At 38.2% G+C, this 14,198-nt stretch overlaps 1 protein-coding gene across 4 annotated transcripts in view; it reads right to left on the bottom strand.

Annotated features, from left to right (window-relative positions):
• LOC131666605 (excitatory amino acid transporter) overlaps positions 1–14,198 on the bottom strand; it is a 521,775-nt gene that overhangs the window by 166,476 nt on the left and 341,101 nt on the right. For all 4 annotated transcript variants that reach the window (XM_058939426.1, XM_058939436.1, XM_058939453.1 and 1 more), the window contains 2 exons: positions 2,918–3,052; positions 2,576–2,684 (listed from right to left, as the gene is read on the bottom strand). In XM_058939426.1, the coding sequence (XP_058795409.1) occupies positions 2,576–2,684; positions 2,918–3,052 (244 nt within the window). The remainder of the gene's footprint in view (positions 1–2,575; positions 2,685–2,917; positions 3,053–14,198) is intronic.

Raw genomic sequence — 14,198 nt, 5'->3', positions numbered from 1 at the left:
TACAAAATCGCACGAAAGACGCTGACGAAAGCAATACGGAACAGCAAGACGCGTTGCTGGAGGAAGCTCTCTGAGGAGGTGAACGAGGATCCATGGGGAATCCCACCGGAAATCAAAGATACCGAAACAGCAGTACGGATTGTTGACGGATGTTTCCGATGCATCATATTAGGAAAAACGTGATGGATGACGTGGACGTACTGGTGCCCTCCGCCTTTGCCGTTGAGGAGCTCACTAGAGTAACGAATGCGATGAAGACGGGCACGGCGCCCGGACCAGGCGGAGTACCGGCCTAGATCCTCCGGCTCGTGGCTCGTATACGGCCGGAGATACTTCTCAACCTATACAATTATACTTAGTGATAGGAACGTTCAGCGACTGGTGGAAAGACGCAAGGCTTTGGGGTCTGGTCCTTATCCCAAGTGGTAGGAGCAATCCTGGCATGTCTTCGGCGTACCGATCGTTGAATTTACTTGACAGGACTGGTAAACTCTTTGAACAATTACTGAGACCGAGACTAATGGACGCGATACAGGCTGGAGGGGGTTTCTTAGACTTGCTGTTTGGTTTCAGGAGGGGTCGGTCAGCGATTCAAACGATCCAAAAGGTGGTCGACTCTTTCCTGGAACTGGACAGACCACGCGGCACGATCTATAGTGTTGCTGGCAACGCTTGACATTAGGAATGCTTTTGACGTTTCAGCAACAGGTGGGGGGATATCTCGGAGGCACTGAAAAATAACTTCAGAATCCCACCATACCTATTTCAGGTTGTGAAGAATTACCTGAAAAACAGACGGATAACGAATGAGACGATCGAAGGACAAATAACGAGACAGGTCACCGCTAGAGTGGCACAGGGGTCGATACTGGGACCTGACTTCTAGAATGGTTTATACGATAGCTTGCTTCGGTTTGGAATGCCGCTCGGAGTGACTCTCGTTGCCTACGCTGATGACGTGGTGGCGGTGATTATGGAGAGGTCCCCCGAGCTGGCGTAGCTGACGTTAAACTAGATCATGAGACGCGTTGGACGATGGATGACAGACCACGGACTGCAACTCGCAACAGAAAAAAGGAACTGACATTTCTCATGAGAAGACGCATACAGACGATAATACACATGAGGGTAGGGACATACGAGATGGAGACCAAGAGAGAAGTCAAGTACCTTGGGGTAACCCTTGATATACGAAGATGACCTTCTGGCCTCATATACAAAAAATAACCCGGAAAGCGGTAGAGAGGATAACATTCTTGAGTCGCCTGATGGCAAATACGACGGAACCGAGATCGGGGAAACGGCGACTGTTAATGTCGACAGCTCACTCGATACTTCCTTACGGTGCGGAAATATGGGCAGACTCTCTGAAGACAAAGAAATACTGTAAGACAATGATGATGGTACAGAGACAGGGCGCACTGCGAATCGCTTGCTCCTGTCGAACAGTCTCTGCGCAGGCTGTTTTGGTGGTGGCTGGCGTAATACCCGTGGATCTCCTGGCCTTCGAACGCAAAAGAATCTACGGAAGCAGCGCTGACATAGGACGAAAGAACGCGACAATCGCCGAGCGTGATAGGACAATTGACATGTGACAAGGCCGATGGATAGAAGAACACAATGTTAACTGGACGAGACGACTGATACGGAATTTGCGGCTATGGCTCGGAAGGAAATTTGGTGATGTACATTTTTACGTCACACAGCTCTTGACGGGTCACGGGTACTTCCGACGGTACCTTCACAATATGAACAGAGTACGAACACCCGACTATAAGTACTGTGGACACGAACGAGCCGACGCGGAACACACGTTTTTCGCGTGTGACCGCTGGACAAGACTCAGACGAGAACTAGAAACAACGGCCAGCAGCATCACCCCCGATAACATTGTGGAGATGATGCTGCATGAACCGGAATGGTGGCGTTTAGTAGCTATCTATACGGAAACTATACTGAGACGTAAGAACGCGGACAACTGTCTGACAGATAATTGAGCAGACGGAGTGACGTAACGTAACGAGATACGAAGGAACGACACGAACGGACGAACACAGACAAAACCTCCAGTCAGAAGTAATATCAACATAGTCCCTGACTAGGGGAAGGACATAAAGGAGGTGGCGGTTTAGTGGGTAAGCCTGTTTTTTTTGGGAGTCCCACATAACTCCTTAGTCATCAAGATTAAGGGGAATCCGCAAAAAAGATTCCGGAACTCCTTGTAAAAAAAAAGAAAAAAAAATAGCTATCCTATTAAACGAATATGTATTATTTATGTTGGCATAATATAACCAATCTACAAACTGCGATATACTTATTCATTAATTTGTCAATAGTTTCTTATAAAAAATGTTTTTAGCGCACCTTTTTGTGCATAAGTTCACACGCCTTATAATAATTTTCGTTCGAGACAAATAGGAACTAAATAAAAAATCAATTATTTAATTTATTTTTTAATTCATGTTCTTCCAGAATTCCTACACTGAATCTATCTACCTTAATATTATTTTGGATAAAAACAAAACTTCTCATAGAAATATGTTATTTTTAAATAATTATAAAATTGCAAATTTACCTGATACGCTGCCGCATCTAATGCCATTAATTCTTTTTTTGACAAGTGTTCAACAATCGCAGCAGCATAACAATCTCCTAGCATATTATTTGTGGTTCGTATACGATCGCTGTCAAAAATAAAATACAATGAACTATTAGAGATCATGAAAGCTTATTAAAAAATGTTACATGTTGTATCGATCTGAATAGGACTGAAATTGTTATCCAAGTAAAATAAAACAAGAAACTAATTTGTTTTGTTATAAGACTTACTGATAGTATTAAAGGCATAGACAGGGGAGTCCTAGCTCTTATCAGATCGATTCAGCATTCAATGTGTATCAATTCAAAAAATACTCACACAAACCAATCTATAGCGAATAAAAGCGAAACGTCATGTACTGGTACATCTATAGCACTTAAAACAACTAATAATAGGACCAGAGCTGCACTGGGAACAGAGGCAGATGACACTGAAGCTGCCGTAGACGTTAATCTTTAAACATAAAATATAGATTATTATATATTACCCTATGATATCGAACAAGACATTTTAAATAGATATTTTTTCTGAAATAATACTTTGATTAAAACGGAATTGTAATTGTACTTAAATTGTAATTAAATTGTACCTGAGATTGTGTGAAAGACGCGTAAAAATGCGAGGCAAAAATCACCATGACCATATTTTACTTAGTGATCTGAGATATGAACCACAACCTTCTCATCATTTAAAAAAGGTATACGGGGGCTATTAACTTTTGCTTGTGGCACAAGCTCCTCTCCCCCCACCCACCCAATCTAAAATGCGTTTTAAATATTAAAATTTATTTATGTGTAATTGAATTTAATTTATTCATATAATTTATTTATGTGCATATGCAATGCAGATGTAGCTCAGCGAAAAAAATGATCAGGCACTACGGGAAACCGTATTCGCGTCCTATGGATCGATAGATCGTAGCCTCTAACAACTGAGCCTCGATTACTTCTAGCACTTGATAGTTATTACTGTGTATATTAGCTACACAGCCAAAAGTGACTATTACGGCGTCCCCGCGCTTCCCCCCCCCCCAATTAAGTGTGCGTGTATGTGCATATATATTGTATGCACAATTAATTACACTGTATGCATGCGAGCGTGTATCCATGTATGTACTGATTATTAATTAATAAAGTGGTGGAGCGAGGAAGGGGTGTAATAATAAATATATACAAAGTTTTTTTCTTAAATGAAATTTTCTTATTGATAAAAAATAAATCTTATTCTATAAGTCAGTTGTTAAAAGAATACTTATAGACGTTCTTCAATAATTTCATCGCTCTTCCGAATCCATGCAGCAACCATTTATGTAAAACTTTTTCATAAATTTAACGTTTTGATGTACGTACATGATTACGTATTTACCGTTATGATTAGGACACACACTAACTGGTTTCATATTTTTCAACGGAGAATAGTCCCAACCATTCAAGTCGAAAACTTTGAGGCCATATCGTTCTAACCACTCTTTTTTCAGATCTCTGGATGGAAAATGAAAATTTTCGTGGCATCTTTGAATGTGTCTGTAATGATAAATTTATGCTCTTCGTACTTGAAATCACCAGAGTCCCATTCTAATCCATTGCAGTAGAATTCCATTAAAAATTATGACGCTTACATTTTTCAGTTAGTTTTCACCATGGGAAGGGAGGTTTGAATAATCGTACGAGTGGTTCTTCGTCATAGTTAAGCAGAAGTATCGTTAGCTCCTTTAAGGCATACATTTCGCCAAGAATCATGAAACCTTGCATATCCACTACGTACTCCATTCTGGCTATTACTGAGCCACTTGAGGGAAAAGTCATCTCTTTAATACAACGATCTCCACTCTCTAAATATGTTTCTTCACATCCCCACTTATTTGATTGTATTGAATGATTCGATCATGTAAAATGAGACAATAGGCTGAAGTTCCTTCAGGAATATTTTCCCTTGTTTCAAACTCCAAGCGTACATCCATTGCAGAGTTCTTTAATGTATCATTTTGTTTAGAGCAATCAATGACAATGAGTGGTACTTGTTTTATGAAAGTAGATTTTTTTAGCATCAGTTCTTAGACTTTACCGTAGTATGACGGTTGGAAATTGGCATAAATGTCGTACAATATTGCAAACTAATGCTTATTTATTTCAATATTAAGATTACCATACGGATAACAATGAAAGTTAAGGAAACGTTTCACGTTACTAATTTGCAATGATCGGATATGCTAGCATTAACTGTTGGAATTTTTTTTCGTTTAGTTTGAAAAGCTCAGATGACATAACGTGGTTTTTCCAGTTGATTTGCAGTTTTGACTGTCCATACATGACCTGTCTTCATAGGTAGCATTGGATAATCATATAATTCCCAACTACGAAAACTCATTCAAGTTTCTTTCTTTTTTCAGAAAATCAAATAGACAAATTTTTTGAGTATTCGATGCAGTAACGTACGGCCTAAGCCATTCGATACACGTTATATCGATTTTGAAGTTTTCGATGATTGTTGCTATTTCTACTTTTGTTGTTTGGATAACGACATTTAAATCACTTTAAGTATTCTTCATCGTTGATTATTTTCTGATCATTTTCTGTTATTTATCCGGCATTTTCAGCAATCCAATTTTGACTTAGATTACGTGATAGCTAATTTTTCGTAATAGTTGTTAGACTAATGTCTTTGCGATTATCGATTTCTATTATATTCAGCTCATACTTAATTTCCTCAAACAAGTGACAGATGACGTTGTTCACAAAGAGGGTATTCGTTAAGATTATATTTTTTACGTCATCTAATTTACCATAAATACGCAATGAGCTATGCGAATTTCATCGCTATTTTTGAAAGATGTATTAGTGTACGGTTAATAAGTATAAATCTTATATCGAGCCAAGAATTCATTAAAGGCGACAGGTGACTGTATTTCTAGAATATTCTCCATAATTTCGTCGAAAGCATCAAAAAATTATGCAAGTTACTTTCGCCACAAATTACTTTTAAGCCGAGACTTTTTAGAAACTATAACGGGGATTCAGCCCGGTTTACCCCGTAAATATAAAAAAAGAAGAAACAATAAATGAGGAATGTCCGAGCGTAGTCTGGAGCCTCCTGGATTGTCCGTCTTCTCAGTTCCGGTGCTCGTCACGCCGGTGATAGGACAGCCAGATCCGCGCAGATTCGTAGTGTTGGCTGAAGAACGCGAAAGTCGAAGATTCAAGAGCGGGCTTAGGCGCGAAAAAGTGGAACGTTTGAAGTAGGCGGCGGGATACGATTAAATAAAAAGAAACTTACGGTGAACAGTATTTTTAATCAATAAAGGTTAACAAAAGTGGTCGGAAGGAGGGAGAGAGCACGCTGAGAGGGTGGATGGAGAGAGAGTAAACCAACAAGCCGGTACTTACAATGACGGTGCTCATCCTCTAGGCACGCAAACGAGTCACACGATTTGCGTAGACGCGCACGCACGAATTGTAGGGCACCACGTACACTATGCGGTTCGGTTCCTTCTAACGAGAGTTCCGCGCACAACAAGGTCCTGCTCTAGCAGCTACGACCCACGTGCGTAGATTCTCTGCAGGGCCAGGTGACGTCGCGATTCTTCTCTGGATAAGGGCACACTCACTCCAAGATCGAAGGAAAAGGGAGGCGTCTGGTCACAACTAAGATCCGAGCAAGGAAAGTCGTTGGGACAAAGAACTCTGTTCTCTCGCTCGCGAGTCCACACAACAACTCTCTAGCGTGTCGCCGGCTCGACTCTCGATTTCGTTCTAATGAGTCAATCAGTGCGCGCGGTCACTCGCTAAGGCACGACTAAGTCTCTCTCTCTCTCTCTCTCTATCCGCGCCTCGCTGTCGCGCACGAAGGTATCCCTGTGTACTCGCATCTGTCTCTCACCTCATTTACCTTATATCCGAACAGAAGGGTAATTACATATGTAGATATAAATAATAAATGAATATAAACATAATAAATTCATAAATACATAGGATAAGTTCGGAGAAATATGCTATATTTACATATCGTTACTAGGGAGAGAGAGATATAACGAGTTTGCAATTTCACTCGTTATAAAACTTTATGCTTTGATGTATCAATGCTTTTACTTTCCGATAACGATTGACGTATTTTACTGCTTTTATAGCCGCCACTACTATTTAAATTTTAAATAATTTCCATCACGTACTTTTCAAGTGTAATCTAATTGTTATCACTTCACGTTGAAAGTTTATTAAATTTCCGTCTTGGTCAACAATGCGTAATTGTAATTTATTTACACATTACGGTAGCTGGGAGATAAATCACATTTGAAGGAACATCAATAATTTTATATCCAGGTGGTACTGCAGGAAAAAATTCACGAATATCGTCAACCTTACTCCCATTCATATGTGCACCTGAGATAATGTTACACTCGATTCTCAAAACATTCACTTTGAGAATTTTCATCGTCAATCTCAACAATCATTTTGTCACCAAATCGTGTTCTAACTGGCTTTACTTTAGTGATCATATATTTGCATCCTGTCAATTCACTAACTTTTTTGGTGGATTTAAATTTACCACATGCAGTAATATTTAGTTGAGTAAAATCCATCTGTAAAAGGAAAAAAAAAACAAAAAAACAAATTAGTAATAACGACTCAACTTGTAGAAAAGAAAAAATGACTTGTAGCATATTTTGTATTTACCTCGTTGGTAAAATAATTTTATTCTTTCAATCACGAAGACACTTGACATAGTCGTCAAATACGATCGTAGCTTTCAAAACAGAACTCTATAGACCTTTCGTCTTTTTTATTGGATTTCTATTCTGAACATTTACTGCTGAGTCTGACAAACTCCAACATGATTTCACTGTTGTTCTCACCTTTCATCAGTCCAAACAGTTTCTTATTGGCTCTTGGAATATTGAACTAATTTTGTTTTTTAAAGTTTGAGATATCAATTTCATGGATATCTCGACGCATGACGTCATATATATTGATATTAGCGATCTCATACAACAGACTATCCCTGTTAGCGTATAACAATTTGCAATGCTCACCCACAGCACTAACCATATAGTCATAGTGGATTCGATACAAGAGAGTTTTCGACAAGTCTAAGACAGCAAGACCGATGTATATGGGTTTTCTCACTGTTATTTCCGTTTGCAAGATTTGAATCACCGCTAGCTCATCGTAAAAATATCTCTACTGTGGACATTTTGCCGAGTTATGAGAGCTTCAGTACCATATCGCTCCACCCACTTGCTCACCAATTTCACATCGATGCGTTTCTTTTGCTTTTCCATAGTCTTCCTATACACGGCATTGTTGAATAGTTTAAATAGCATTTTTTCAAACTTATTTTTCGCCTGTTTACGCATGTCGCTGTTCAAATCACTATATTTCCTCAACCACGCATTCTGATTAAATTTCAAAGCCCGATAGATTTTCTTGAGACGTAAATCATGCTTTATTACTTGCTTCAATGCTCTATAATGGATCACGTAACGCTCTTTATCATCCAGAGTCGTCATGAGTTTTTTCTGTTTGGATTCAGGAGCAGACTTGTGCTCCGAACAGAATGGTAGATCTTTATACGCGTCGTGAATTTCCATCAGATACTCTAAATCAATTTCGAATATGTATCCAAAGGGTGAATCATCGGGAACATCGAAAGAGAAGAATAAAATGTCGCACCATTTAAAACCGCCTTTTGGAAGAGGTTCAGTCATATTCCACTTATAAAGATTATTTATGTCGTAATACATAAGATATTTGTCATCTTTTTATGAATTGTAATCAGTCCCATGTACAAATTGTTGGCGACGGTATATCTGTTGCAGCACTGGCTGATCCCTCCACGAATACCGCGTTCGATAAACGTGAGCATATCGATATCCGTGAGAAGCTCCAATTTTACGCCTGCATATTTTAACATAGCATCCCAACTTAATCCAGGTGTTGTATAATAGTTAGCAGGATCCAAAAGATACGCAATTCGACATTTGTTCCTAAAGTTTTTAAATACTTTAGCCGATAAGAGAACATCAATATTGAGATAAGGATCCGAAGAGCTACTGAGATCGGTGATATTGAACGTTTTCAAAACTTCTTTCGCGTGAACCTACTCCTCGTCGCTGACATGCGAATCATAAAGACTGCTATAAAAGTCTTGTTTTTGGGAAGAGATATTTGGGAAGTTTTAATAAGATTTTAATAAGATAATAATAATTAATAAGTTTCATTAATGATGATACATAATCATAGGGAAAGACACCTTTTCTCTTCACTAAAGCAATCTTCTGTATGGTGTATCTATCTTTTTGTTGGAAATGACGTTCTAGAATATCATGTTTTTCCAAGTACAATGACAGTTTGTCGAGAGACGAAGCCATAAAGCGGAATGAATCAACGAATCGTAGATTAATGTCACTACATTCCACATATTTGGTCAAAGATATATATTTTTTCTTTGTTTGAAGAAGAAGGCTCAACTTGACCAGGAAACTCATTCGCAATTTCTTTAATGAATAGGTGTGCATCGCATCCGCTGAGATTATGAAAAAATATGGGAATAGTTCTTGATTCTTGATAAGCAATGTTACATATCCTATGAGCAGTTCCTCGCTACTTCCCCGTAAAGTGACAATGATCGCAAACTTTTGTGTCCTTTTCAGTGTTGAAGGGCTTTTTACATATGTGGCATTCTGTAGCACTAAGAAAGCTGAATGTCTCATGAAAAGTTAAATTTCTTATAGGTGGTGGATTTTTATATAACTTCTGCAGGTATATAGTTAAGTCATAAAGATTATATACGAACCACTTGGCTGGACTAATATCGATAGTTTTCTGTCTGTAGCTTCGGTAATGTGAATTAAAGGTATCATAGCTACACATCACGAAAAAACCAACATTATACGGCTTGTAATGTTGATAGACGCGTTTGTCATTAGACACCGGTTTCGAGAGACTCTCGAAGTCAGCATACATAACATACTCGTACAGCACAGGACACTCATTTTTCAAATTGTTAAATTGTAAAAATTTGTCTTTTTCATCAGGAAGCACAATTTTACACATTATTCACATTTTTTAAATTAATATCGTGTATTTTCAATATTTCTTCAGTTCGGAAATAGTGCAGACAACGATCACAAATATACGACTTACATCTTCTAGATAACAATTATTTATCGATACATCACTCGAGACAAGTCTTTTATCCATACATAGTGTACTTTATAAGGCATATGAGGACGTTGTATTTGATTTTCATTTTCTTCAGCATTTACATCAACGTAATAATTCTCCACTAGAAGAAGGTTCACGTGCTTTTCCTTCTTCTCAGCGGTCAAATACCAAGGTGAAACTTCGTAGATGCCATTTTTCAAATTTAGAAAATACACATTTACTGAAACATCATTTTCTTATTCAAATTTAACGACTTACCTTGGATCCACGGGAAATGTAAGATTCTTAAAATTATACTTCTGCTGATGCATAGTATATGCGCTGACATGATTTGGATTCATTGCAACCGGATGTAATGCTGAGAGGATAGCCCATTTGAAACACTCATCATTGTTTTGCTCATTTAGACAGGCTCTCCTTTTTCTGATAGGTTCTGGCAATTTAATGTAAGAACCAGCCCTCATAGGATTAGATTTACTGATATTGACAGTTAAATTTAGTATAATGCGAAGAGACCACTCTGAATCTTACTCTTGGAATTCTTCCATACTAGTGCTGATAGGTTTGAGTACATTCTCAATATACATTTCGTTTATATTCTTAGTTATGTACGGGATGGGTCAACAAATTCTTAGAAAAGATAGAAAAACTATTTTTTTTAGGAGAATTTTTTATTATTTTTCAACATAATCTCCTTTTTACTCGATACACTTTTCCAGGCGTCCTTCAAGTTTTTTAAGCCATTAAAAAAATAATTTTGAAAGTTCCTCAAAATAGCCATTTGTTTGTTATGACCTCCTCGTTCGAGATGAATCATTGTCCGGCAATCCTCTTTTTTAGGTTTAGGAATAAAAAAAATCACCAGGGGACAAATCTCGTGAATACAGTGGATGGTCTACTAATTCAAGTTTCAATTCCTTAATTTTAGCCATTGAAACTAAGCAAGTGTGCACTCGTACATTGTCCTGATGAAACATAATTTTTTTTTGTTCAAATGAGAATGTTTTTCCTTTATTTTTTTGCTGGACCGGTCTAACAACGATGCATAATACTCTACGGTGATTGTTTGTCCTTTTTCTAATAGTTGAAGATAATTCCACGTGCATCCCAAAAAACAGTGGCCATAACCTTGCCCGCCAATTTCATTGTCTTCGCCTTCTTTAGAGCTGGTTGACCTTTCACAATCGACTGTTTTGATTATTCCATCGTCTCAGAAGTGTAGTGGTGTATCCACATTTCGTCTACAGTTATAAATCGACGCAGAAAATTACCCGGATTACCGTGGATGCGCGCTAAGAGGGCCTCAGCGGTCACCACTCGAATGCGTCTATTCTGGATTGACAAGGGAACCACCCCAACCCTCCGCCACCGATTTTTCTGCAAATGAGATATATTATAGTTCGTATAAAAATAAAAGAGCCGTATTTTTTTTTATCGGCGGAAAAAGCTATCTAAGGGATGAAACCCCCCCCCCCCCCAAAAAAACAGCCCCAAAAGCAGTTCGATAGCAATATATTTAGTTGCAATGAATATTTTTTTATGAAACAAAAAAACACAAGATACTTATAAAAAAAGTATTAGACACACATCAATTTGGTCCCCGGGGGTTGCAACCCCTACGTTGTATAAAGGAAAAACTGTATTTTTAAGTATATTTTTACCTTACAAAATCAAAAAATTATGTTAAAAAAATTTTGAAAATGATATTCTAGTAGAAAATAATAAAACTAAATTGACGTGTTTCGGGGTTTTCCTATTGTCTATTATTTCTAGGGTCAACTACCCCTTAATGTTATTCATACAATTAAAGCAATTGTTAATCGCAGAATATGCTGATTATTTCATATTCGATGACGTTCAAAAAAGCTAAACACATGTATACTTTTGTTCTGCCGAATAAACTATTTAGAGGGTGAAAGCTACCCCTTAACACCATTTTATAGCGAAATTTTCGTATTTTATGCACAGTTTTCGCCGTAATAAACTCTAAAAAAATCTTTTAAAAAATTTTAGTTAAATATATGGATTTCGTCTAGAAGGGTTGCAACCCCCTAAGTCGCCTGAAAGAAAAGCTATGTTTTCAAATATTTTCTTGCAAACTTTTTTCAGAAGAAATGAAGTTTATGAAATTCCGTTTAAAATCGAACACAAAAGTATACAGTATCTATCACCATGGGCTGTACCTCTTCATTGGAGAGTGAACAGAGCATTCATTTGTTACCCTGATCCCCTACCACCCCGAACCCAATTTCCTTAAACCTCGAGCTGGTTACACTGCCATGCTGTAACCCCAAACTCTTAATCCCAATTTCCTTAATCTTTGAGCTGGTTACCCTGCCACGCTATAACCCCGAATTTCTACACCCGAATTTCATCAATCCTCGAGCTGGTTACCCTGCCACGCTGTAACCCGTAACTCCTACACCCCAATTTCATCAACCCTCGAGCTAGTTACCCTGCCACGCTGTAACACCGAACTCCTACACCCGAATTTCATCAACCCCCGAGCTAGTTACCCTGCCACGCTGTAACCCCGAACTCCTACACCCGAATTACATCAACTCTCGAGCTGGTTACCCTGCCACGCTGTAACCCCAAACTTTTAACCCCAATTTCCTTATTCCTCGAGCTGGTTACCCTGCCACGCTCTAACATCGAACTCCTACACCCCAATTTCATCAACCTTCGAGCTAGTTACCCTGCCACGCTGTAACCCCAAACTCTTAACCCCAATTTCCTTAACCCTCAAGCTGGTTACCCTGCCACGCTGTAACCCGTAATTCCTACACCCGAATTTCATCAACCCTCGAGCTGGTTACCCTGCCCTTTCCAATTTTCTAGTCCGAAACTCGGTTCTCTGTTATTCATAATCCCAATTTCGACATATTTGTAATATCTCTGAAGAAAAGGACATAGGTGAAATAATTGTAGAAGATAACGTTAAATTTATTTTATTTTTATGTTATATTTACGTTATATTAGTTTGTCATTTTATCTGATATTGAGATTACATTTTTTGAATATAAAAAGACGATCCGCGCTCATTATCACTGTACATATTGTGAACAATAATGATACTCTATAAATAAATGCTGTAGACATATATGTTTCCTGCACCATGCACATTTTATAATTGATATTTTCTCACAAATCTCGCAGATAGGCTGTTCTGAAATTTCGAATCAATATTCAACAGGATTGTCGAACAAATCAGGTTTTTTATCCAAGTACCCACTTTTGTACGAAGCGTATTTAAATACGCGCTTGAATCTAAGTGAAGATAATTAATTATGTGTTATAGACTGTAATTTTATAATATTATTCCTCTCATGTAAACTGAAGTCTGATCCGACTAAAATAATGGCATCAAATATTTTTCTTACAAAGTTTTTCCAAAATCGAAAACCGAATACATCCAGTGGTTGAATTTTGCCTGTCGTACCCTTAGGAATAGTCATCAATCAAAAATTTGTATCTGCTGGTGTCACTTCTCTTACAGTTCGTTTACACTGTCCACTCCACGAGTCTAGTAATAAAACTGCTGTTTTCCCACAGTTAGGAAAAAATACATGTTGCAACCATGTTTGAAGTAATTCACTCGACAGCTTTCCTGATGCACTTGCTCGCAAAAATATATTAGGTGCATTGAATAGTTTTTTTGAAACAATGGGTCCAAACTCTCCGTTTGTTTCTTTTAATACCATAAAAAGGGGTGATAGCAATGGACTGTGACGGTAAACGTCTTATTAGCGCTAACAGTCCATCCATGCGGGTGCCGGTGAGGGCAGCACCTGCTGGTTGGGGCGAAATGTAATGAGGGAATTCGGCACGAGACGAGATGGAACGCGCGCGTATGAAAACGAACCAGTTAAAACTCAGCATCTGAGCACGCCGCTGTTACGTCTCGTGCATCAACTACGAATAGCTAATGAATGAGACGTTCCAATATGTTGACTAGTGGTCGGATATGTTTCACTTATAATAAATATATGTAGAAATGTATGTCTGATGATTGTACTACCTTGATAATTGTAGCTTTTAATTGTTGATAAAATGTAGCAGGCTCTAACTGCTTGTTGGATTGTATGAGTGTAGCAGGCTCTAACTGCTTGTTGAATTGAATAGGATAGGTTGTTGAATAATACTTGCACGATATTACTTTGTAACAGTCGTGAGTTTATTAAGTAAAATGATCACCAATTGTCGGACCAGTGTGTACGGAGTTGAGTCTTACAGGTACTTATTGACTGACTGACTACTGATCAACTGACTCGTAATGATGTTCATTGCTTTTTATATGTTAATTTTCAGGTCAGTATTGAATTGTGACATTTTGTTTTTTGCTGAATATACATTCTTGTGCTCGGTGGCTTTATTTCGGAGTGCTATTTGTTTTGCGTTTTGTCAGCTTTCTGCTGACGTGTGAATATTTTAGCAGT

The sequence above is a fragment of the Phymastichus coffea genome, unplaced genomic scaffold (assembly GCF_024137745.1).
Source record: "Phymastichus coffea isolate CEN01 unplaced genomic scaffold, Cenicafe_Pcof_1.1 PCOF00004, whole genome shotgun sequence".
In the NCBI taxonomy this organism is placed as follows: Eukaryota; Metazoa; Arthropoda; class Insecta; order Hymenoptera; family Eulophidae; genus Phymastichus; species Phymastichus coffea.
This window is presented reverse-complemented; position numbering and strand designations above follow the sequence as displayed.